Source organism: Melospiza melodia, chromosome 2, assembly GCF_035770615.1.
Source record: "Melospiza melodia melodia isolate bMelMel2 chromosome 2, bMelMel2.pri, whole genome shotgun sequence".
NCBI lineage: Eukaryota > Metazoa > Chordata > Aves > Passeriformes > Passerellidae > Melospiza > Melospiza melodia.
The window spans coordinates 67108989-67127727 of NC_086195.1; the positions used below are offsets into that span (position 1 = coordinate 67108989).

General features: G+C 40.7%; 1 protein-coding gene across 10 annotated transcripts in view; it reads right to left on the reverse strand.

Annotated features, from left to right (window-relative positions):
• TENM4 (teneurin transmembrane protein 4) overlaps nucleotides 1–18739 on the reverse strand; it is a 589980-nt gene that overhangs the window by 96106 nt on the left and 475135 nt on the right. For 5 of the 10 annotated variants that reach the window (XM_063148730.1, XM_063148734.1, XM_063148731.1 and 2 more), the window contains 2 exons: nucleotides 17765–17791; nucleotides 10303–10449 (listed from right to left, as the gene is read on the reverse strand). In XM_063148730.1, coding sequence (XP_063004800.1) covers nucleotides 10303–10449; nucleotides 17765–17791 — 174 coding nt within the window. The remainder of the gene's footprint in view (nucleotides 1–10302; nucleotides 10450–17764; nucleotides 17792–18739) is intronic. The other 5 variants (XM_063148732.1, XM_063148735.1, XM_063148733.1 and 2 more) reach the window with 1 other exon arrangement.

Genomic DNA, 18739 nt, shown 5'->3' on the forward strand with positions numbered 1-18739 from the left:
CTTTATAACTCCTCACAAAATTGCCCCCAAAAATGTTCATCTTGGACACTAAACCTATCCATTGGCCTTTTCTCTTGATGACTAGTGATAATGAAAAAGAACTAATTAGAATTTCTTTGCCCATTAAAAAAATTGCTTGCTGCACATTATTAGATGGGTAGGATTCTGGAAGGTCAAATCTCAGATGGAGTTTGAGAGACCATTCACAGAACACAGACTGGCTTAGATGCAACAGGCTTAGTCACAACTACCTACTAAAAAAAAAAGAAAAACAAAACAACAAACCAGCCTTGTTACTATAATGACTACAGTTTCAAGCAAGATAAAATGTCCTTTTCTCACACCCATTAATAATGTTTTCTAAGGCTACAGACACTTGGCTGAAAGGATGGCAAACCAGCAGTACCATACCTCTTCATTAACCTGTCTTTTTTTCTAGGCATCAGAAATGTGTTTTGAGGCCTGAAGCTGCAAGACAGCAAGAAAATGTTGTCTTTGCAGGAAACTTTAGATAAATGTTTGAAGAATAGATGCAGAGGACAATGTTTTGAACAGGTGAGAATGATGAGGACTCATCTGCAGATAAGACTTTCAACTCATGTGTTTTGGACCTAAATGGAATAAACTGAGGAAAACTACACCAGAAAGGTTTGTCACTGATGTCCTAAATTCATGAAGGCACTTGAGGGCTGAAATGGCATTTAGCTACTCAACTCCCTCTAATACTAAAAGCAGTTTCAGGACAAAGCATTTCTTTAGCTTAGGAAAATGTAATGGCTATTTTTGTCTGGGTCATGCAGAACAGCATGAGTTAATCTACAAGATCATAAGTAGTGATGTCTCCATGTGTATACTGTTTTCTTGGGGTTTTTTATTGTATGGTCCAAAAGTCATCCAAGTGGTACCCTACAGTGACTTGTCAGCAGATACAATAACAGTGTACACAGCTATGACTTTTCATGCCCTGAGATCTCTCACTGGATCCATCAGAAGAGTGAGGATAAAGCGACATTTGTGAGAAGCTCCTGACCCATGACTTTGGCATTAACTGTCCAATTCAACAAAACAATATGAAGTTGTAATTCAAAACACCTTTGAAATCCATAAAGCATAAAGGTGAATTTTCATTAGAGATCACTGCAAATTTTTCAGACAGGTAACAGAGGAAGGTGAACATGGGGTCAATGCCCTCTGCACCCCAAGTTTAGCAGCAGCAAAGCCACAGAGACCCATCCCCTGCATGTGGATTCCTAACTCCAGTAGCTCCCAGAGCACAGGTAGGCTGCAAGTAAGTTCTTAGTTATGGACGCCTTTAAAGAGCCCTTGGTTTTAAAAAGCGACAGCTTCCTTAATTAAGTATAACTGTAATATGACCATGGCACTTCAGAGCAGAGAAAAAATGTGTTGCTAAATTATCTCTGCGAGAAGTTTAAAGTCTTGCATAGAGGGATTACTGCAATTCATATGTTTTAAGGGTACTATGATCAGCTTGTCTGACCTCTTATACCCATAGGCTGTGACTTTTTTTCCCACCCAGAACTGGATTAAAGCCTGTGTTTTAGAAAAATATCTCATATACCAAAGAGAGCTGATTACAGTGAGTCAACCACTTCCTTCAATAAATTTCTGAAATGCTTAATTACTGCTAGGGAACTGTGTCATATTTCAAGGTTGGATTTGTCTAACTCCAGTATCCCACAACTGGTCTTGTCTGACCTTTGTCCATAAAGTTACCATAGTTCCTTTTGCCCTGCTGCTCTGATGTGTTTTCCATGTGCAAGTACCTCCGCACAGAACAACAATCCATTTCAAATCTTTTCTCTGAACAGCTAAGGAAGAACAAAATTTCCAGTTTAAGGTTTGTTTCCCATTCACTGGATGTTTTGGTGTATGACATCCTTTGATCTCTTTCCAGTAATTTCACATCTTTTATGTGTGGACACCAACACTGGACACAGCAATGTGTCAGCAATATTGGGTGCAGAAAAGAGACCACTTCCTCTTCCCCAAAGAATTTTTGGGCTTCTATACTCCTAAGGTTCACAAAGGTGAAGGTGCAAAAGCCTTGCACTGAGAACTCATGTTGAGACAATTACCTCCAGTGACCTCAAAATCTTGTTCTGAGTCATTGCTTCTCAAGAATCTCTCAACCCTCCAGTATAACATCCTTTATTTGTTCCCAGGGCTGTTTTGCATTTTGCTGCATTATGATATATTTTGTTTGTGACCTTGCAGTGATGTGAGTCAGATCACTCTGTGTCAAAATGATCTGGGTATATTATTTACCACCACACTGAGCTTTAGGTGACCTAAAAATTTTACCAGGAGAGAAGTAAACTACATTCTAAGACAATAATGAAAATGCTGAGTAGGGCTGGATACAACAACCAATTCCAAGGGATCCCTACAGAAACATCTTCAATCATGGATGCCTTCTAATTAACAAACTAATTCAGAGATGTGTCACTAAGCCAGATTTTAAGACATCTCCTGTGTTCCTTCTGATTTCCAAGCAACAGGAATTTTTACATCTTTGAGACTGTTTATGCATTCTATATACACATATATATCCTTTGACAGTCCTGCTAAAACCAAACCCAAACTCTTTTGTCCCACTTCCTTTGCATGAAGCCTGAAATAAATACCTTTTTGCAATCTTAGAGTTACCATGGGGTGAATCAAACCACTGTTGTTGTGAAAAGGGAGCCACTGGCAAGACATTGTCACATCTGGTAAATAATGTGTTCAGTGGTTTGCATCTTTCACTAAGATTCAAGTAATCAGAGAATAAAGCAGAGTGGATGGCACCTTTTCAGGTCATCTTGTGAGCCGTGGCTCATTCCCTTCAAAGAGGGACATGAAGGAAAAAGAATTGGGCTCAGCAGAAACCCTTTCTTTTCTGCCATTGAGGATAAAGCAGCTCCAATTTATTCAGCCAACATTGTATTTTAGGGGACCAGGACCATTTTTATCAGGTAATCTTCACTCTTTATACCACTACACAGTGAGTTTTATTTTGGGATGACTTATCTAGCTCATATCTTGTGGGTGGAGTTGCGATTTTTTTTTTAGAATGAAGCTCTGACTCCCTTAAAGACTGCAAATCCACCAATCCCATTAGTGAGCTCTTCAAACTACTACTTTAGACTGTAAACTCCCTGGGAGTAGAGACTGTCTTTTTATTTTCTGTTCACAAAACATCTGTTCCAGTCTCAAAGGGCTCTGAAGTGTCAGCACAAGCCAATGAAATAACCACAATTCTCGTTAAAGTTTTGTATCTGCAATGTATGCTCAGCTTTTTCTCCATGGGAGCATTGTTTCATGGAAGGGGCTGAACACCAAAGGTATCTGTGTCTTCTTGGAGCAGGACCTCAGCCTAATAAGTGTAACATTTGCATAATGCCAGCTGGAGAACAACTGATTTTAACTGACTTTAAACACTCACTTTGACTATCAAGACAGCAACACTAAATAATAACAGATGGAAATGCTGACCTCACTCAAGAATTTCACAAGATACTCCTTATCATCACTGCCTTCCACAAATAGTCACCTGGATACCAAATTTAAGAGGACCTAAAATTACTTGGCTTTCAAACACTGCTCATGACCTATCACTTTCTGAAAATCACGTCCTTTATGACGTTTGTCTGTATGATGTATGCAAAAAAAAAAATCCACCCAAACCAACCAGATACTTTAAAATTCCTGCAAAATAATTACTCTTCAGCAGTAATGGAGCTACTTGCTGTCCCTGCCCTCCTTGAGTAGTTGCTGCACTTGCTGGCTGCAAAGTGCTCACAAATCCCACAGCAGTCTCATTTCTCCTTCGTGTCCCGTGCAGTCAGCTTCCAAGTTCCTCACTCACTGCCATGCAGCACCCAAAAGGTGTCAAGGATTAGAGCTTTGTACAGAAGCAAAGGCCTGATTTTGAGACACTACTTCTGCAGTAAACAAGATCAGCTAAGGGCTGATCTTGAGAGCTAATAAAATTTCAAATTAGCTGTGACTTTTCATGGCCCTACAATTGTGTTGGCTGATTTAATGGGCAGTGTCTTAACTGGCTGAGACTGAATAATTGAGCATTTCTACAGAGTTATGGATGCTGCAACAAAAATCATTCATGCTAACATCACCAACAGAATGCAAATAACCTGCAGCCAGAGGTGGTATTATCTGTTTAAGCAGACTGACAGGTGCTGCATGTCGAGTGTCAGGCTGGAACAGGCAGGCCATGGGTAGGGATGGACCTGTTTGTACACAGAGAGCATTCTGTGAACTGTGGCGCACTCTGGGAGCCCCAGGCAGACAGGCAGGCAGAGGGAGGTGAACTTAAGGAGCCTGATTAGGGTGAATCTGGGACAGCACACATGACAAACTCAAGGACTGCTCCTGCTAAAGACCATGACACTTCTTGTCATTGACTCCAATGGGATGAGCCTCTATGAGAAACTGTATTAGGCAAAGCAAAACTAGCAAGTAAAAACAACAAGAAAACCCCATTGTCTCCCATGGGAGAATTTCCACTGGCAACAAAAGAATAAAATGCACTGATTATATAAATAATCGTGTCTCTTACCTCATCCAGTTCTTATCTTTCAGTTCCTTTTCTGTGCCGTTCATCAGGCAACATTATCACTTTTTGTGGGGACACTGTCTTGTCCTGTGATGCTTTTGGATGAATTATTGGGAGAGTTTGGGTGGGAAGGGTTTTAAACGTAAATGCTCAAAGGTAAAGATAATGAAGTCTTAGTCTTACCCTTGAGCAAATCAGGTTTTACTCTTTCAGTTCTAATCTAAACTGGTTTAGAGGAAGGCTCTAAAGGAATGGCTCAGTACTTGCACAAACAAGTTATTGTTCACGTGGATGTTTGTGCTGATAAAGGTTTTACAGGAATAATGATGTTCTGATCCAATTCCTGAGCTGAGGACTGACACGCCATTTACTTGAATTGGATTTGGGGAATAAATGGATTTTACTCCAGTGCTTTGCAAAGATAAATTTTACTTATTCAACAAGAGTTGCAGCTTTTGGTTCCCCTTTAAGAAGACAAAGGAAAACAAAACACAACTGTAAGGAACAATGGCAATATGACTGTTAACTCCCTGTGTCCACGTTAGCTATTCATATTCTCTTCACTCCTTCTATCCCACCTGCTCTGTTTTGATTTCACCTGAATAAGCTTCTCACTGCTTGTATCTGGGCTAAATTAGATTGCTGGCTGCCTGGGAAAGGAATTGCCCTCACATCTTTCTCTAAGTGTTCAGCACTTGTTTGCAAATTTGAAATAACACAGTCATATGTAATAGCAGTCAAGTGTTTGAATTACAGGACTCCTTGGGCTCTTGCGCAGAACCTCCTTCCCATAACTTAGCTCTCTCATTTCAGCAGACAATGGTAGGTTTCCTTCAACACAGAGAGCATTTTCATAGCTTCTTTCTGAATCTATTGATCAAAGGCATTTCATTAAGGACTCCTTCAAAGTACCAGGATCTCTCCCAAGGTGGCAAGACAAGACACTGCTAGACCCCCCAGTTCACAACACATAATCCTCTCCAATGGCATGATCAACACATGCTCCAGGATGCTGGAATGCCCTGGGTTAACACTGCCCTCCTGCCAGCCTTGCTGCCAACAACCAGCCACAGGAGACACCCATGTGTTACCATCCAACACAAAATCAGCAAAGAGCTGAAACCTGAAAATGTGAACTGGTCACTTTATCTGAGGATGAGTCAATTAACAGTCACCATGAAACAGAGGAAGAGAAGCTGGGTGATTTCTAACAAATTATACCAGCTACCCAATCTTTTAAGTACAGCAGACTTTCTAAGCCTTTTAGCAGTGCTTTGTGCTTCCTCCAAGATGACCCTGTTTTTTGACTGGATCTATCTGTGATGATAAATGATAATTTATGATGGCTGTTTTCCCAGGTGCATTCAGATCTCAATATTTCCCTCCACAAATGCAGCCAGCACATTATTGTGTAATTTTTTATCGTTTTGAGGAAGCAGACAACTCACACACCATGCCCAGGAGACAATCTTCTCATCTATTAAAGCCCAGGGCATGAGGGCAAAAAGAAGAAAGGAAGTATCAGAAAGCACCCCTCTACTTTGTCTGCAGCTCAACCATTTGCAAAGACAAAGGTTTGCATTCTGGGGTTCTCCTGGATTCTTTACTGTTCCCTTTAAAACCCTGAGACTAACTTCAGGTGTAACCCCTATGCACTGCACAGATCAGTGCAGACTTCTGCCAGCTCTCTAACACTTTTTGGCATGTGGTGGACAGATGGTGAACACATGGGTGTTAAGAAGGCCAGAGTGCTGTGCCAAAGTTTCTCTTGCCAAAGATTTGAAATGCTGTTGATCCAAAGCATTATGTAAGTCTCCACCTTACCACAAGCACTACCTGATCCTTGAATGGGGCAAGGCACTGTGGAGCTGCCAGTGGGCTGTGGTACAGTTAAACAAACAGCAATGATTTGCCTCAGAGAAACTATTCCTGAATTACACTGTTCCTGAAGTGACCTGCTCACCGCTCCAGGGTTGGGAGATTAAGGCAACTTAGAATTGTTCTGGGAGGGTCAGTCTGGAAAGCATACAAATGGCTCTACCTGCTAGCTTTTGGGAAGCATCTGGTGGAGCACAGACTGAACTTGCAAAGGCAAAATGGGGCCATGGGTACATTGGAACTCTCTGTTTGTCCTAGGCTAAATGAGACATAAACTGAGGTGAAGGAGCTTAGCTAATACAATTCTTGCAGAAAAAGAAACCAGGATGGTTTATTTTTCTCAGTCCCAAAGGAAAACTGTTGACCAGATGACAGCTAAGAAAAATGAAGTTTCTATACTTTTATGTAATGGTGTGCAATATATGTTATGACAAGCCACCCTTATTTGACTGGGAAGGGTATCTATCTACCTAGCCATCTATCTACCTATCTAATCACTTAACCACTAACACTCACCTTTGGAAGTATTTCAGTTGGGAAGAGGCTGTGGAGAACAGCAGACAACTGAACATAAACTGCTAATGAACATGAAGGTTTAGATAATCTTGTGAACACTGTCATTTCAGACATATTTTTCATATGAGAAAAATATTGTCTCTTGCCTTCCACAAGTAAGGTAGATTCAAGTTTGACAGAGTTCAGCAGCTGCACAGGAACTGGAATTGTTTAAAGCAGAAAATGAAGGATGGGTCGGTTCCAGTTCCTGGAAAACCAGCAAGCTTTACCCTACCTGGAAGACTTGGCTACTCTGGAGAAGCCCCAAACAACAACAATGACCCTCAAATAAAGGAACTGTGTTGAACTTTTAGACCAAACGAGCAATTTCATTTAACATCTGTAGTCCTCTCATGATTTCACCTCAGTGTGGTCTTCTCTTCATGCAAACTCATTGAAATGGAGAACCGGACAACTCTGGCTCTCAACAGTTAGATGATTTCTCCAGAACAAGGACAGGTAACACAGCTTGCTGTTCAACAGCATATTCATGAGATTAGTTAAGAATATCCTCTCTTCCCTTCAGTTTTTCCCGTACACTATGTTCCTAGCAGAGGAGTCTATCAATGCAACAGAGCCCATATTTAGCCTATGGAATACCAGCCTCTTCTCAAGGTATTATCAAATGCCATTAATTCCACTTTTAGGACTTGTCACAGAAGATAATTTCCTTGATTTTTTAAACTTTCAAACTTATTCTTCAAGTACATGACAGAACACTCAGTGTGGGGTGAGACATATAGGTATTACCTGTCACACCTACTCTTAGGTAGTGAGTGTTTGCAGCCATGAATTAGAGGTTATTTTCTGCTGAAGTGAGGCAAGAACCACTTTTCTCATCTTGTTTTAAAGAAACACCTCCTGTTTGTTGCAATACAGGTGGCCTCTTAGGTCAAATGTACAAAATCTTGGCCTTTTACCCAGATTGTTACAGCTCTGTCATTGCACAGTTTTTCCTGAACTGATACTGGATGATCACCTGCTCTCAGTTACTCACTACAGCTTCTTTCAAGTTGATGGGCTTGGTTTTTAAAGGTGTAAACAAAGTGGACCTGGGTGTGAAACCTAAGTGCTAGCTTTGATAAATGACACTTTGTGGAGAGAGAACTGCACTCAGAAACAACTTTTTACTAGCCTTAACAAAGACTACATTTCACCAAGTTTCTTTGAGTGACTCCTGCTCAGCTTGTTATTGTTTATCTGAACAGCCTCCAAATTTAAGAGCTGAACACACCCTGTAATTTAGACCCGTCTCCCTCAGGGTATGATTAGGCTGGGAGCTGATGAAAACGTTTCTGACTTCAGCTCTCATTATCCTGAGGAATTTCCGGCTGCAGAGATTTTGATTAGCAGACACTTGACACCACAGTGTAGGAACCAGGTATGAGCTCAAGCAGAATGAACGCCCCGGCACTGTGAGCAGCCCCAATAACCTCTTTCTTACCACTCGTGACTAGTCCATTTTGACTAGGTCAGTTGTTTGACTTCTAAAACTTCATGGAAGGACTTCTACCTCCATTGCCAACATTCATGAGCAAATTCCATGTTTGGATTCCTTCCAGTGAACCAAAATAACCCACCTTTCTTCAGCCCTGAGCATGCATCACTCCAGTGTATGTGACAGAATTCCAAAGGGTGGAGAAGGCACAGTGCTCATTGAAGAGAGCCCTTAGCAGTAACACAGCCAAATCAAAGGCACAGTGTATGACTGATTATCTGTAATCTGTAATGCACACCATGTACATTTTCTTTTTTTTGAGTGTACCAAGAGTAAAGTCATCACCCATTTGTGGGCTCTGACACATGAACAAGCTGCCACAAGTAAGTTACAACCTATCAGTTGCTCTGCTCTTGCTGTGCACACCATTGCTCCACACAGATTCACCAAATGCCAGTTAGTAGTTTATGTGCACTAACTTGTAAACCTGTCAATGCCTTTCGTCTCTCCTGTGTACATCTGCTGTCCTGCAGGCTTGCAAGGCAGCTCATTTCAAGGTGCGGGTAACCCAGGTAAAAAGGTTAACCCTTGATTCAGGAGATACAAAGAGATGCTCAGGGTCTTTTCCTGCTCTTTGTGATATCATACAGTTGTGATTTACATGGTATGTTAGGCTGGATTACTCCTTCTGTCTCTCTCTTACTAAAAACTTCACATGGCTTTTGCTGGTAATTTTTTTCCATGGAAACTGGGACTAACCTTTGGTCTATTTACCATACTTTTACACATCTGATGTGATGACCTTTATTGCTGCCCTGTGTCAGCTGTAAATAGAAAAGACAAGTCAGTGATATTCAGTTCCATATGAGGTAAAAAGCCATCTTTGTTTTATAGTGTGTACTCTTTGTATGGTACTCCAATTTTTCCATCTTTTCTGAAGAGCTAATTTGGTCCATTTGCCATGCCAGATGTGCAGAAGTATTTTAAATATTCAATCAGAATCACAGTTTTTGTGAAGCAGATAATCACAGACTTGGCTTGGCTACTATTTTTTTTTAACTGTACTGTTCTTGTGGATATGATAAAACAGAGACTTGCAAAATGCAGTCTCCACTTCACAGTCTGGGTCCTGGCCCAGACTTGTGGTTTACAAAGCCTTTTGCTGAGTGACAACAAAACAAATTATGCAGTCTCCCTTATGCCTTAAATTTAATATCTCATCTCCTGCTCTCTAATTCAAACCTTCACACTGCACCACAGTTTCCTTTGTAATGAGATAACTCTGAATATTAAGTTTGCATTACACAGAGCTATTATTCACATGCCTGACATCATTACATACGGAACAGTAATCAATAAAACATGGTTTGAAAGGGATTGGATGGCTTGTGGGCATGGGGATCAGACACCCAAGTTTCTAAGTTTATGAAAAATATCCATCCTAAGTCAGTAGTGACCAACTGCAGAGCCTTGATGAAAGCCTCAGGCAGCGAGGGCAAAGTTTGAACAGTCAGGGATGTTCACTGTCTGAGGTGGTCCCATCGTGTCACTGCTGAGCCACTTGGCTGGGATGGAGGGACTGGACAGGTGCACAGCCTCTGCCTGCTCTCTGCCCTATGGACTTGATTTGAAGACAAACAAATGTCCCTCTTCAGCCCTGGCACCCCAGATCCAAACCCATTTAATGTGAACTCCAATCTACTCTGGCTGAGTCAGCCTGGCAGATTTTGCTGTCTGCTCTCTACCAGCTGTCAAAAAACAATCTGCCCTGCAGAATCAAGCCCAGATGACTGTTCACTGTGAGAGGTTTATAGGCTCTGTGAAGCCTGACGTATCACATGTGCTCGTGTCCTACCTCCATCGTTGTCTTTCCCATCACCGCATGCCGTCTCCATGGAAGTGTCACAGCCTGCTCCTCTCCAGCCCAGCTGGCAGACGCAGTGCCAGCCGTTCATGTCCAGAGTGCATCTGCCATTGCCATTGCACAAGCCAGGGCATCCCTCTGCAAGGCAAACAGCCACACATTCAAATACACTCAAAACACAAAGCAACACAGCCTGGAAAGGGCCTCATTGAATAGCTCTCTCCCTTTGCCTTCAGTTGATTTCTCCACTCCCACTTGGTGTCTTCCCACCTGGAATGAACTCGCTTTGGTGTCAGGATGGTGGTGACTACTCAACGGGCAGCTGCTTCTGGCTCTCCCAGGAGGTCCTCACAGCCCAACCACACTCACTGCACTGAGGAAATGGTGAGTTTCAGGGGGGCACTGAGATATTCCTGCTTCATTGGTTGCAAAGGTAAGGCAGCACATTGCCCTCCAAGCCTCTCAAAACATTTGGTATGTGGAGACTAGTACTTAGGGTTACCTAAGTTGCATTTGGGATTAAAGTTCACAACACCCAGCAGAATAAAGCAGATGGCTTTCAATAATACTGAGATCTCAGACTGGTAAGCATTCAAAATCAGCTGGAAAGGGAAAGGTAGAAAATATTTTGAAGACATCCAGTTTCTTTCCTTTAGTAATTTTGGGAGAGATTCATCTCATCTGGTTCAAATTAATTTAAAACTTCAACTCTCTGTAGTCAGCAGAGAAACAGACTGTCCCAGGGCAGAAGTCTCCTCATGGGGGTTTGATGCTCATGGTGATGAGCTAAAGCATGCCCTGGAAACATCCATTTCTCCCCAGTGATTAGAGAGAGTCACTGTACAGAGGCAGGCATTTTATAGGTGATAAAATTTAGTTAGGGAGGATGAACACCAACCTCCTCATCTGCTCACTAGGGTTTGGTTTTCTCATCTGATGACCTCCTGCTGAGATTTTTGTACTTCCCCCCCACCCCTTCAAGGAACAGCAGAGCAATTTCCACAGTAAGCAGTGGTGTGAGGGAGGCTGCTTAGCTTAAACCCCTCTGGGAGCTTTTCACCTGCCGAGCTCAAAAATCTTTACCACCAAGCTGTCAGAAATGTAAGAGACACTTAACAGCTTAGGAAACTGAAGTACAAGGGACTGAAGTGACTGTGAAGGTCACTCAGCAGGACTGATTACACCAGGGAAACAATTCAGTCTTCCTAAGCCCTGTTTTAATGCTTTCTCTATTTATATGTGTGTAGTGCTATCCTGCCACATAGTCTGAGTTTTTTAAGGTCCTCAGCTTTGCAAGACAGGTTTGTGAACCTGTGTGAATGACAAAGACCTATTGTGTGCTAAAGGACAGTGAAGAGGTGTGCATTGTCTCAACACCTGTTTGACCATACGATGTGTGAGGGTCTCCCCAAGGCAGAGCTGGGACCCAATCTAGAGTATCCCATGCCATAGTGTGTCCTGCACTGGGAAATGCGGCTTAGAAATGCCTTTCAAACAAAAAAAACCTGTTTCACAGCGAGATTTTTAAGTTCACAGAACCTTTCACAGGGAACAGAAAAAAACAAACATTTTTTTAGGACTGTTTTTTTAACAAGTGATTGATTTACACGAGCCAAATGGAAAAAGGAACAAAGGTGGTAAGGAAAAGTCCTTTTGAAGGATCTTAAATATATTTCTCCTTTACAAACAAATTTGTTGCATTTCAGTCTTTTAAATGTGTATTCTGGGATGCAGCAAATGTGTTTGTATGTGTCAGCGTGCTGTTGTGCATTTTGGTATTTACACACTATATTAGTATTTATATACTACAGAAGAGCTATTTATAAGCAAGGCTACTTGAAATTCTTAATTTTAATATCCTCCCTTTAGTTACTTACAACAGGGCCAAACATTTAACCATTACATCAGATTTTTTCCATGCTACAGCTAATTTATATGTTTGATCCCTTTACTTACTTTCAGTACAAACTGAAAGCTATTTTGAGAATGAAAGAGGAAGAACAGTATTAAATAACCTCCTAAAATTACTTGGCTAGGTGGGTAATCCCATTTTGGAGTAGATATATCTAATTTGGATGAGACCATCCTGACAGTAGAGATAGGAGTTTTTCCCCTCTCTAAAAATCACAAAACTGTAGAACAGTTTGGGTTGGAATGGGCCTAAATGGCCATGGAATTTCAATCTCCCTGCCATGGCCAGGAACACCTTCCACTAGACCAGGAAGCTTGAAGTCCCATTCAATCCGGCACTTCAAGTGCTGGGATATCCACAGCTTCCCTGGGCAACCTGTGCCATTGCTTTGGTTTGTCTAGATGAAAAGCTTCTGAAGAAATCTTGCTTTATGTGTATACTGGGTGGCTCCACTACAGCTTGGCTGGTGTATCACCACTGAGCACACCCCTTGTTTTTACTCCTCAGACTCTCTAAAACTTTTGCCAGAAAGTTCTCTTCTCTCTTACAGTTGCAGAGACTGGGCAGAACAAAGGGGCTGTAGTGTTGACCTGGACAGGAGTGAAGTGAGAACCAGAAAGAGCTGGATGAAGTTGAAAACACTATGATCTTGGCTCATTGAGAAGTGCCTGGGAAATGTAAGGGAAAACTAATCTCTCTATAAAACAAAGACCTCATACAGAACTGCATGTGCTCTACTCTCCCATGTTTAGGAAAAAGGGAATTTGGAGTGGCAGAAAACAGATGCTATAGTTTGGAGGAAGCACCTTTGGCATCTGAGGAAATGGGAAGAGCTTGATTTGTCTCTCCTTGGACAATAGTGGCTGAAAAAACTATGATTTTTTTTCCCAAAAGTTAATGAAACACATAAACATTGAGAAGGGAAAACTTCTTAAAAGCTATTTAAGGTAAAGAGAGTATTGCTGGCACAAGAACAAATGGACATGAATAAATTCTGGCTGGAAATTAGGAAAAAAAATCATTTGCAAGGATCAAAGGAATGAAGTTCTGGAGCAGACTCCCTGTGGGAGTGTTAAGGAGAAGATTCTTCAGTTACTTTTCCATAGAGCTTGGTAAATTTATATAAAGTTTTACACAATGTGTCCTTGCCAGCAAAAGACTAGACTCTAACTGAGGTGACTCCTTTCAATCCTATGTAAATTTTGTGTGCAAGTCATTGTCTATATGAAACATGCTTGAGATTTCAGGATTTACTCTGAAATCTTCTTGATCTGCACCCAGAGAAAGTAAGCCAAGCATTTCAGAAAGAGGACAAGCAGAGAAAAAGCATCGGTCAGGAGAGGAGAGGAGAGACGAGAGCAAGTATCTCATAAGAATATCTATTCTTCTTCTTGAATACTACAGGAATCCAGGGTGCCCTGATGAGAGATAAGCATCTGTAGATACCTAAAGTAGGGTAACTCCTGCAATTTTATACTCCACTGTCTTGGCACTCTTTAAGTCTAGAAAGTAAGTTTGTCCCTTCCCACTAAGGAGAATGTAATCTCTGCTTCTTAGTAGATAAAGCTCTTCCAAGGAACCAGAAAGAACTGTTTCCTGATGACAGAAATGGCTCTTCACAGGTATAGGAACATAGAGATTTTCCAGACTACATAGTTCATTAAAATTTCAATGCTGTGAGGATTAAACTGAACCCCTAGTATCATGGTTTGGTAGGAGAGCAGACATTTTAAAGATGAATAGAGAAAGCAAACCATTAATAGGAAAAAAAAAATACAGCAGTTGTTAGAGGACTTGGGTTTTCAGAAAGTTAGAAGACAACAGAGATGCACAAGCCAATATATCCAGGAGAATGGACCTATAAGCACTATTTCTGAAGTGGTTCAGTGCACAGAGACTTTACCATCACTTACACTACACAGATAGGATGGTACAATCTTCCTCATTCCACAAACAGTGCACTTCAAAGCACTTGATGAAAAGATGATACAAAATAAACTTTATCCTCTCCTTTCCCCCATGCTGGGGAATAAAGCAAAGAGATCATCTTGTTTCTGAACTGCTTCTGAATGTCACCACAGCAGGATGGCTTAATCCTCAGAGATTTACACCACCATAATCTTGCAGCTCTGATTTCTCATGGCTAGAAGTCACCAAAGATCCATTATTCCTGTTTGTGGTGTTAACTCTACTTGGGTGACTAAGAGAATTAAATACGTGAATAGGGCTTTTTCGGCAAAGGGGGAGGAAACCCTTTACGTGAGTTTCAAACTTAAGCACATATAAGTGCTGATGAAAGATTCTGAAGGGCATTCACAAAGATGTTCAGTCTGCCATGCAAGTGAGAGAACAGACCAGGGAAGCAATATAAAAAGTGGGTTAATTTTGAAACAGAGAAGTACAGACCATCAGAGTCAAAGGAGACTGCCACCAGAAGTCATCCTGCAATTTTTAAGACTGTTGGTAAAATAATCTGCTCTTAATGATCTGTACAGTTAAAGCCTTCTCTAATTAGTCCAAATATAAGCAATATTTACTGGTATTTTTCTTCAAGGCAAACCTCACTGCCACTTGAAATAAGACTTAGAAGAAAAGGCTATTTATTATCTTTCCTTCACTGTCAGTAGGAGAGCCCTGATGGAGGTTCTTATGAAGTCCCAGAGAGCAGCTGAGCTCTGGGAAAGGTAGGACATGGCTGAATGCAACATGTGAAGATGCAAATGCCTGAAGCCTGAGAGAACAAAAAACGCTATGAGACCTGCAGAAGTTTCCCTAAAACTAAAGGGGAGGAGCAAAGCATCAGCTGATCCTTGCAAACTATGAAAGCTTGTCACAAAACCAACTCAACTCTGAAACCACCACTGTGATATTCTGTGGTGACTGGAATCTAGAAATCCTTAATCAGGTGTGTCCTCTAATAGGAAGGTTAAGAAGTTACTAACCAGAGCTCCTACACTGGTAACTGTGCAAATGAGGGAACTGGCCTTAGTCAGACCTTGGGTTCTTACTTGCTCTCACACTTCAGGAGCAGCCCTTGCAGCCACCCCTGAATTCTAATGTTGTTCAGCAACTTTAAAATTCAAACTAGCTGTTTATATATGCATCACTACAGTGTTAATGTGGTTAATGATTACTTTTGAAGATTAAGAACTGATATTCAGTAATAGAAATTAATTAAACTGATGTACCATCAGATTCAGTAATATTCTGGATGGAGACACTCTCTCTAAAATCAGCATCTCTTTTAATTATTATTAAAGTAATAGGCACCTCTTCTCATTTTAAGCACTACCAATGTTAATTAGGCCTTAGTTTAGAAGACTCTACTCTGAGTCTAGTTAGAGCTTTTTCATTTAATTATGCTGATACTTGCTATTAAAAGTTGCCCTCCCATTTAGGAACAATTCTACATCTTCTCTGACTGACTGGTTTATTGTAAAGCTGTAGGAAAGATTCAGCAGTAAATCAGGCTCACCCTTTGACAACAGGATTACTGGGAAGGGATTTCAACCAGAAAGATGTTAATAATTAAGAAAGCCAAAAGGGCATGAGCAATTTAGTTTTGAAAAATGCACACCATGCAGTTAGCCAAGTAGAAAACCATGTACTTTTAATGTTTCAGCTATTGCTAATCTTTCCAAAAGCAGCCATGCATAGCAAGGGACAATCTTTTATTCTTAGTATGTTACTTAACCTGTTACCTACTGAAAGACTCATTAAATATAATGTGTCTTTATTATTGGGCATAAAGGTGAGTCAAAAAGCTACCTAGAGGAAAAATGACATCTACAAAAGACTTAGTTAAAAAAATTGGGCCACTGAATGGGCAAATCAGTACTGAAGGTTCCTTGCCAGGCTATGCAGGTTGATTTTTCATCTCTTCTATGCCCTCAATGCTTATCTGCTACTTTTTCATGCAGCCTTCTCCAATACACATTGAGATGAAAAGGAGGAGTCCCGGGGTTTTGAAATGCAAAACACTGAGATGTGGAACATTAACAGCAGGTTCTGATCAGCTCCCTAGTGATGGCCCATATCTTCCTCTGAGGATGCCACCATGTTTACTTCATAAGGGCACAATAAATGTCCCTCTTTCCCTGATCTAAGAAAGGGAATGTACTTTTTCCTCCCAATTTAAATAAAGTCAAACACTGGAGTTTTTTGGTGCTAAGCAATGAGAGAAAACTAACTACCACTGTACAATCAACTGATCCATAAAGAGAGGTCCAAGGACAGCTACCAGTTGCTGCATTACACTGAAGATGGAAGTATTTAAATTATGGACATTTCCTCATCACTGGTATTTGTCTATTCAAACATTTTGCCTATTTCCAGTTGTTCCTGAATCTGCCTTTAAAAAAAGAAAAACACTGCATTGTAAATTCTCCTAGAGAAGTGAAGTCAGTAGGGCAACCATGTTTCTTGTCACACCACACAAGCCCTATATGGCAAAGACTTCATTTTAACTGCTCATGGGGTCAATACTTGAGCATATCTGCTCTTCAGCCTCAGCCTCTCACAGCTGCTATTTTTGATTGCTCAAAACCTGAAAAGAAGGATAGTACTACAGAAAAAAATTGATTTGTTCAACCTGATTTTTTGGTTTGCTCAACCAGCAAACATATGAAGCTAGCATGGTGTAAACCTTGTGTTGCTGTTAGTGTCAAATCAGCCATGTAGAAAAATATTAAAGTCCAACTCAATCATATTTACTGTCAGACTGTTGTATTTAACCATATGCATGCTATTTCAATATTTTTCAAAACCTAAGTGCATTGTTGAACTGTCTGTTTCTATTAAAAAGTCCTAAAGCAATTTAGCTCATTGTTCTGATTAACAAATAACTGATTTTTTTTAAAAACAGCAGGTGATCACTGTTCTTGAACACTTCAATTCCTTTTCTTCTTTTTTGAAGAAAAAAGAAGTCTGTGTCCTAGACTTGTGTTACACTTACAAACCGGAGCATAAGGTTGGATTTTGTTGTAGTGTACATTAATGCAGCATTCACTAATTTCCACTGATTTTGCAGATTTATGCAACCAGAGATTTTGGGATCATAACATTTCTGTATGATGAAAAAAGCCCTCAATATATAATTACTTAAAGCTTCCATGTAGGAGTTGGCAGTTGTGGATCAAAAACATGAAGACTCCACATAGAAAGTGCACTCACCTGTGTTACAAAATGGACCATAGACATTTAATTAAAACACATCACTGTACAGGGCTCCTGCTGTATTCACAGACACTTGTTTTCTCCTGACTTGCCTCACCTAAGTGGGAAGGGTGAGGATGAGAGATGATTTGGAGGGGAGGGCAGGGACAAGGGAATGGGTAGAAACACTGATACGATGTTAACACAGGGTCACAGCACTTACAGAGGTATTTCCTACATAAATGACTGGAAAGTTCACCCTTCCAGACATTAGGGACCACTTTGGAGACAATGAGGAAGAGATGCAACCTCAACACAGCATGTTCACGGTGCATTTTTTAAAAAGAAACACAAAGACAATAGGAAAAAAAGGAAGGAAGAGCATACCTTTCACTACCTTATCCAGATAGTGAGCTTGGGAGATAAAAGACAGGACATTTAAGGTAGGATTGAATAAGTGCATTGCGGCTTACTACGAGACTGTGCAGGTGCTAGAAAGGCAAAGGAGAGTTCACTGTGATATGAAAAGAAAAACCTTGATTATGAGGAGAGAAAAAAGGAAGAAGAGTGGAGCACAGTGCTCCTCAGTCAAATGGCTTGAGAAAGCTGTGTAAAGGCATTCAGTCATCTTTGCTCATTAAGATCAGGAAGAAAAACAGGAAAGTTCTATATATATATTTATGTGTTTATATATATATATATAGGTATATGTGTATATATGTATATCAGTATATTGCAATGCTCTGATGATTTGCAAGTCTCTCTCCACTTTACTGACTGCTTTGCAATTCATCAGGAAAGCAGAGACATTTGAAAGTCCTCCACCTTACCTGATTGTCTTATATTTTTCCATGCAAAAAGGCACAGTTCCGTGACCTTACCAGACTGGTACAGGCTTTTCCCTGGATCTTTTTAATGGTAATATACTGCATTTATGTAGCATTTTCTAGCCCTAGATCAAATTACTTTACAAATATTAAATTAACCTCCTGGAAAATATGAGATAGGCAAGTATTAATATATTAATTTTAAGGAGGGCTAAAGAAAAAGTTATAGACATCATGGGAGCAGTCATTTAACCAATTCCCATGGAACACTGATGTGGAAAACCACCTTCTTACTGATTTTCTGGTGTTAAACAGAAGGCTGGTGGCAAAGACATCCTGCCTCAGAGAGCCTTGGTTCATGCCAGCAGGCGGCACTCTCTGTCCTAACACCTGCTGGTCTTTAATAACAAAAGAGAGGCTCTGAGGCTTGCATTTCTCTATTTCAATATCTACTTAAACATTATTTCCCTTGTTCTCTTGCCTGCTCCCTGCAATCTCAGCCTCAGCTATGCCCTGGTACTTTTTGAAGAAGTTT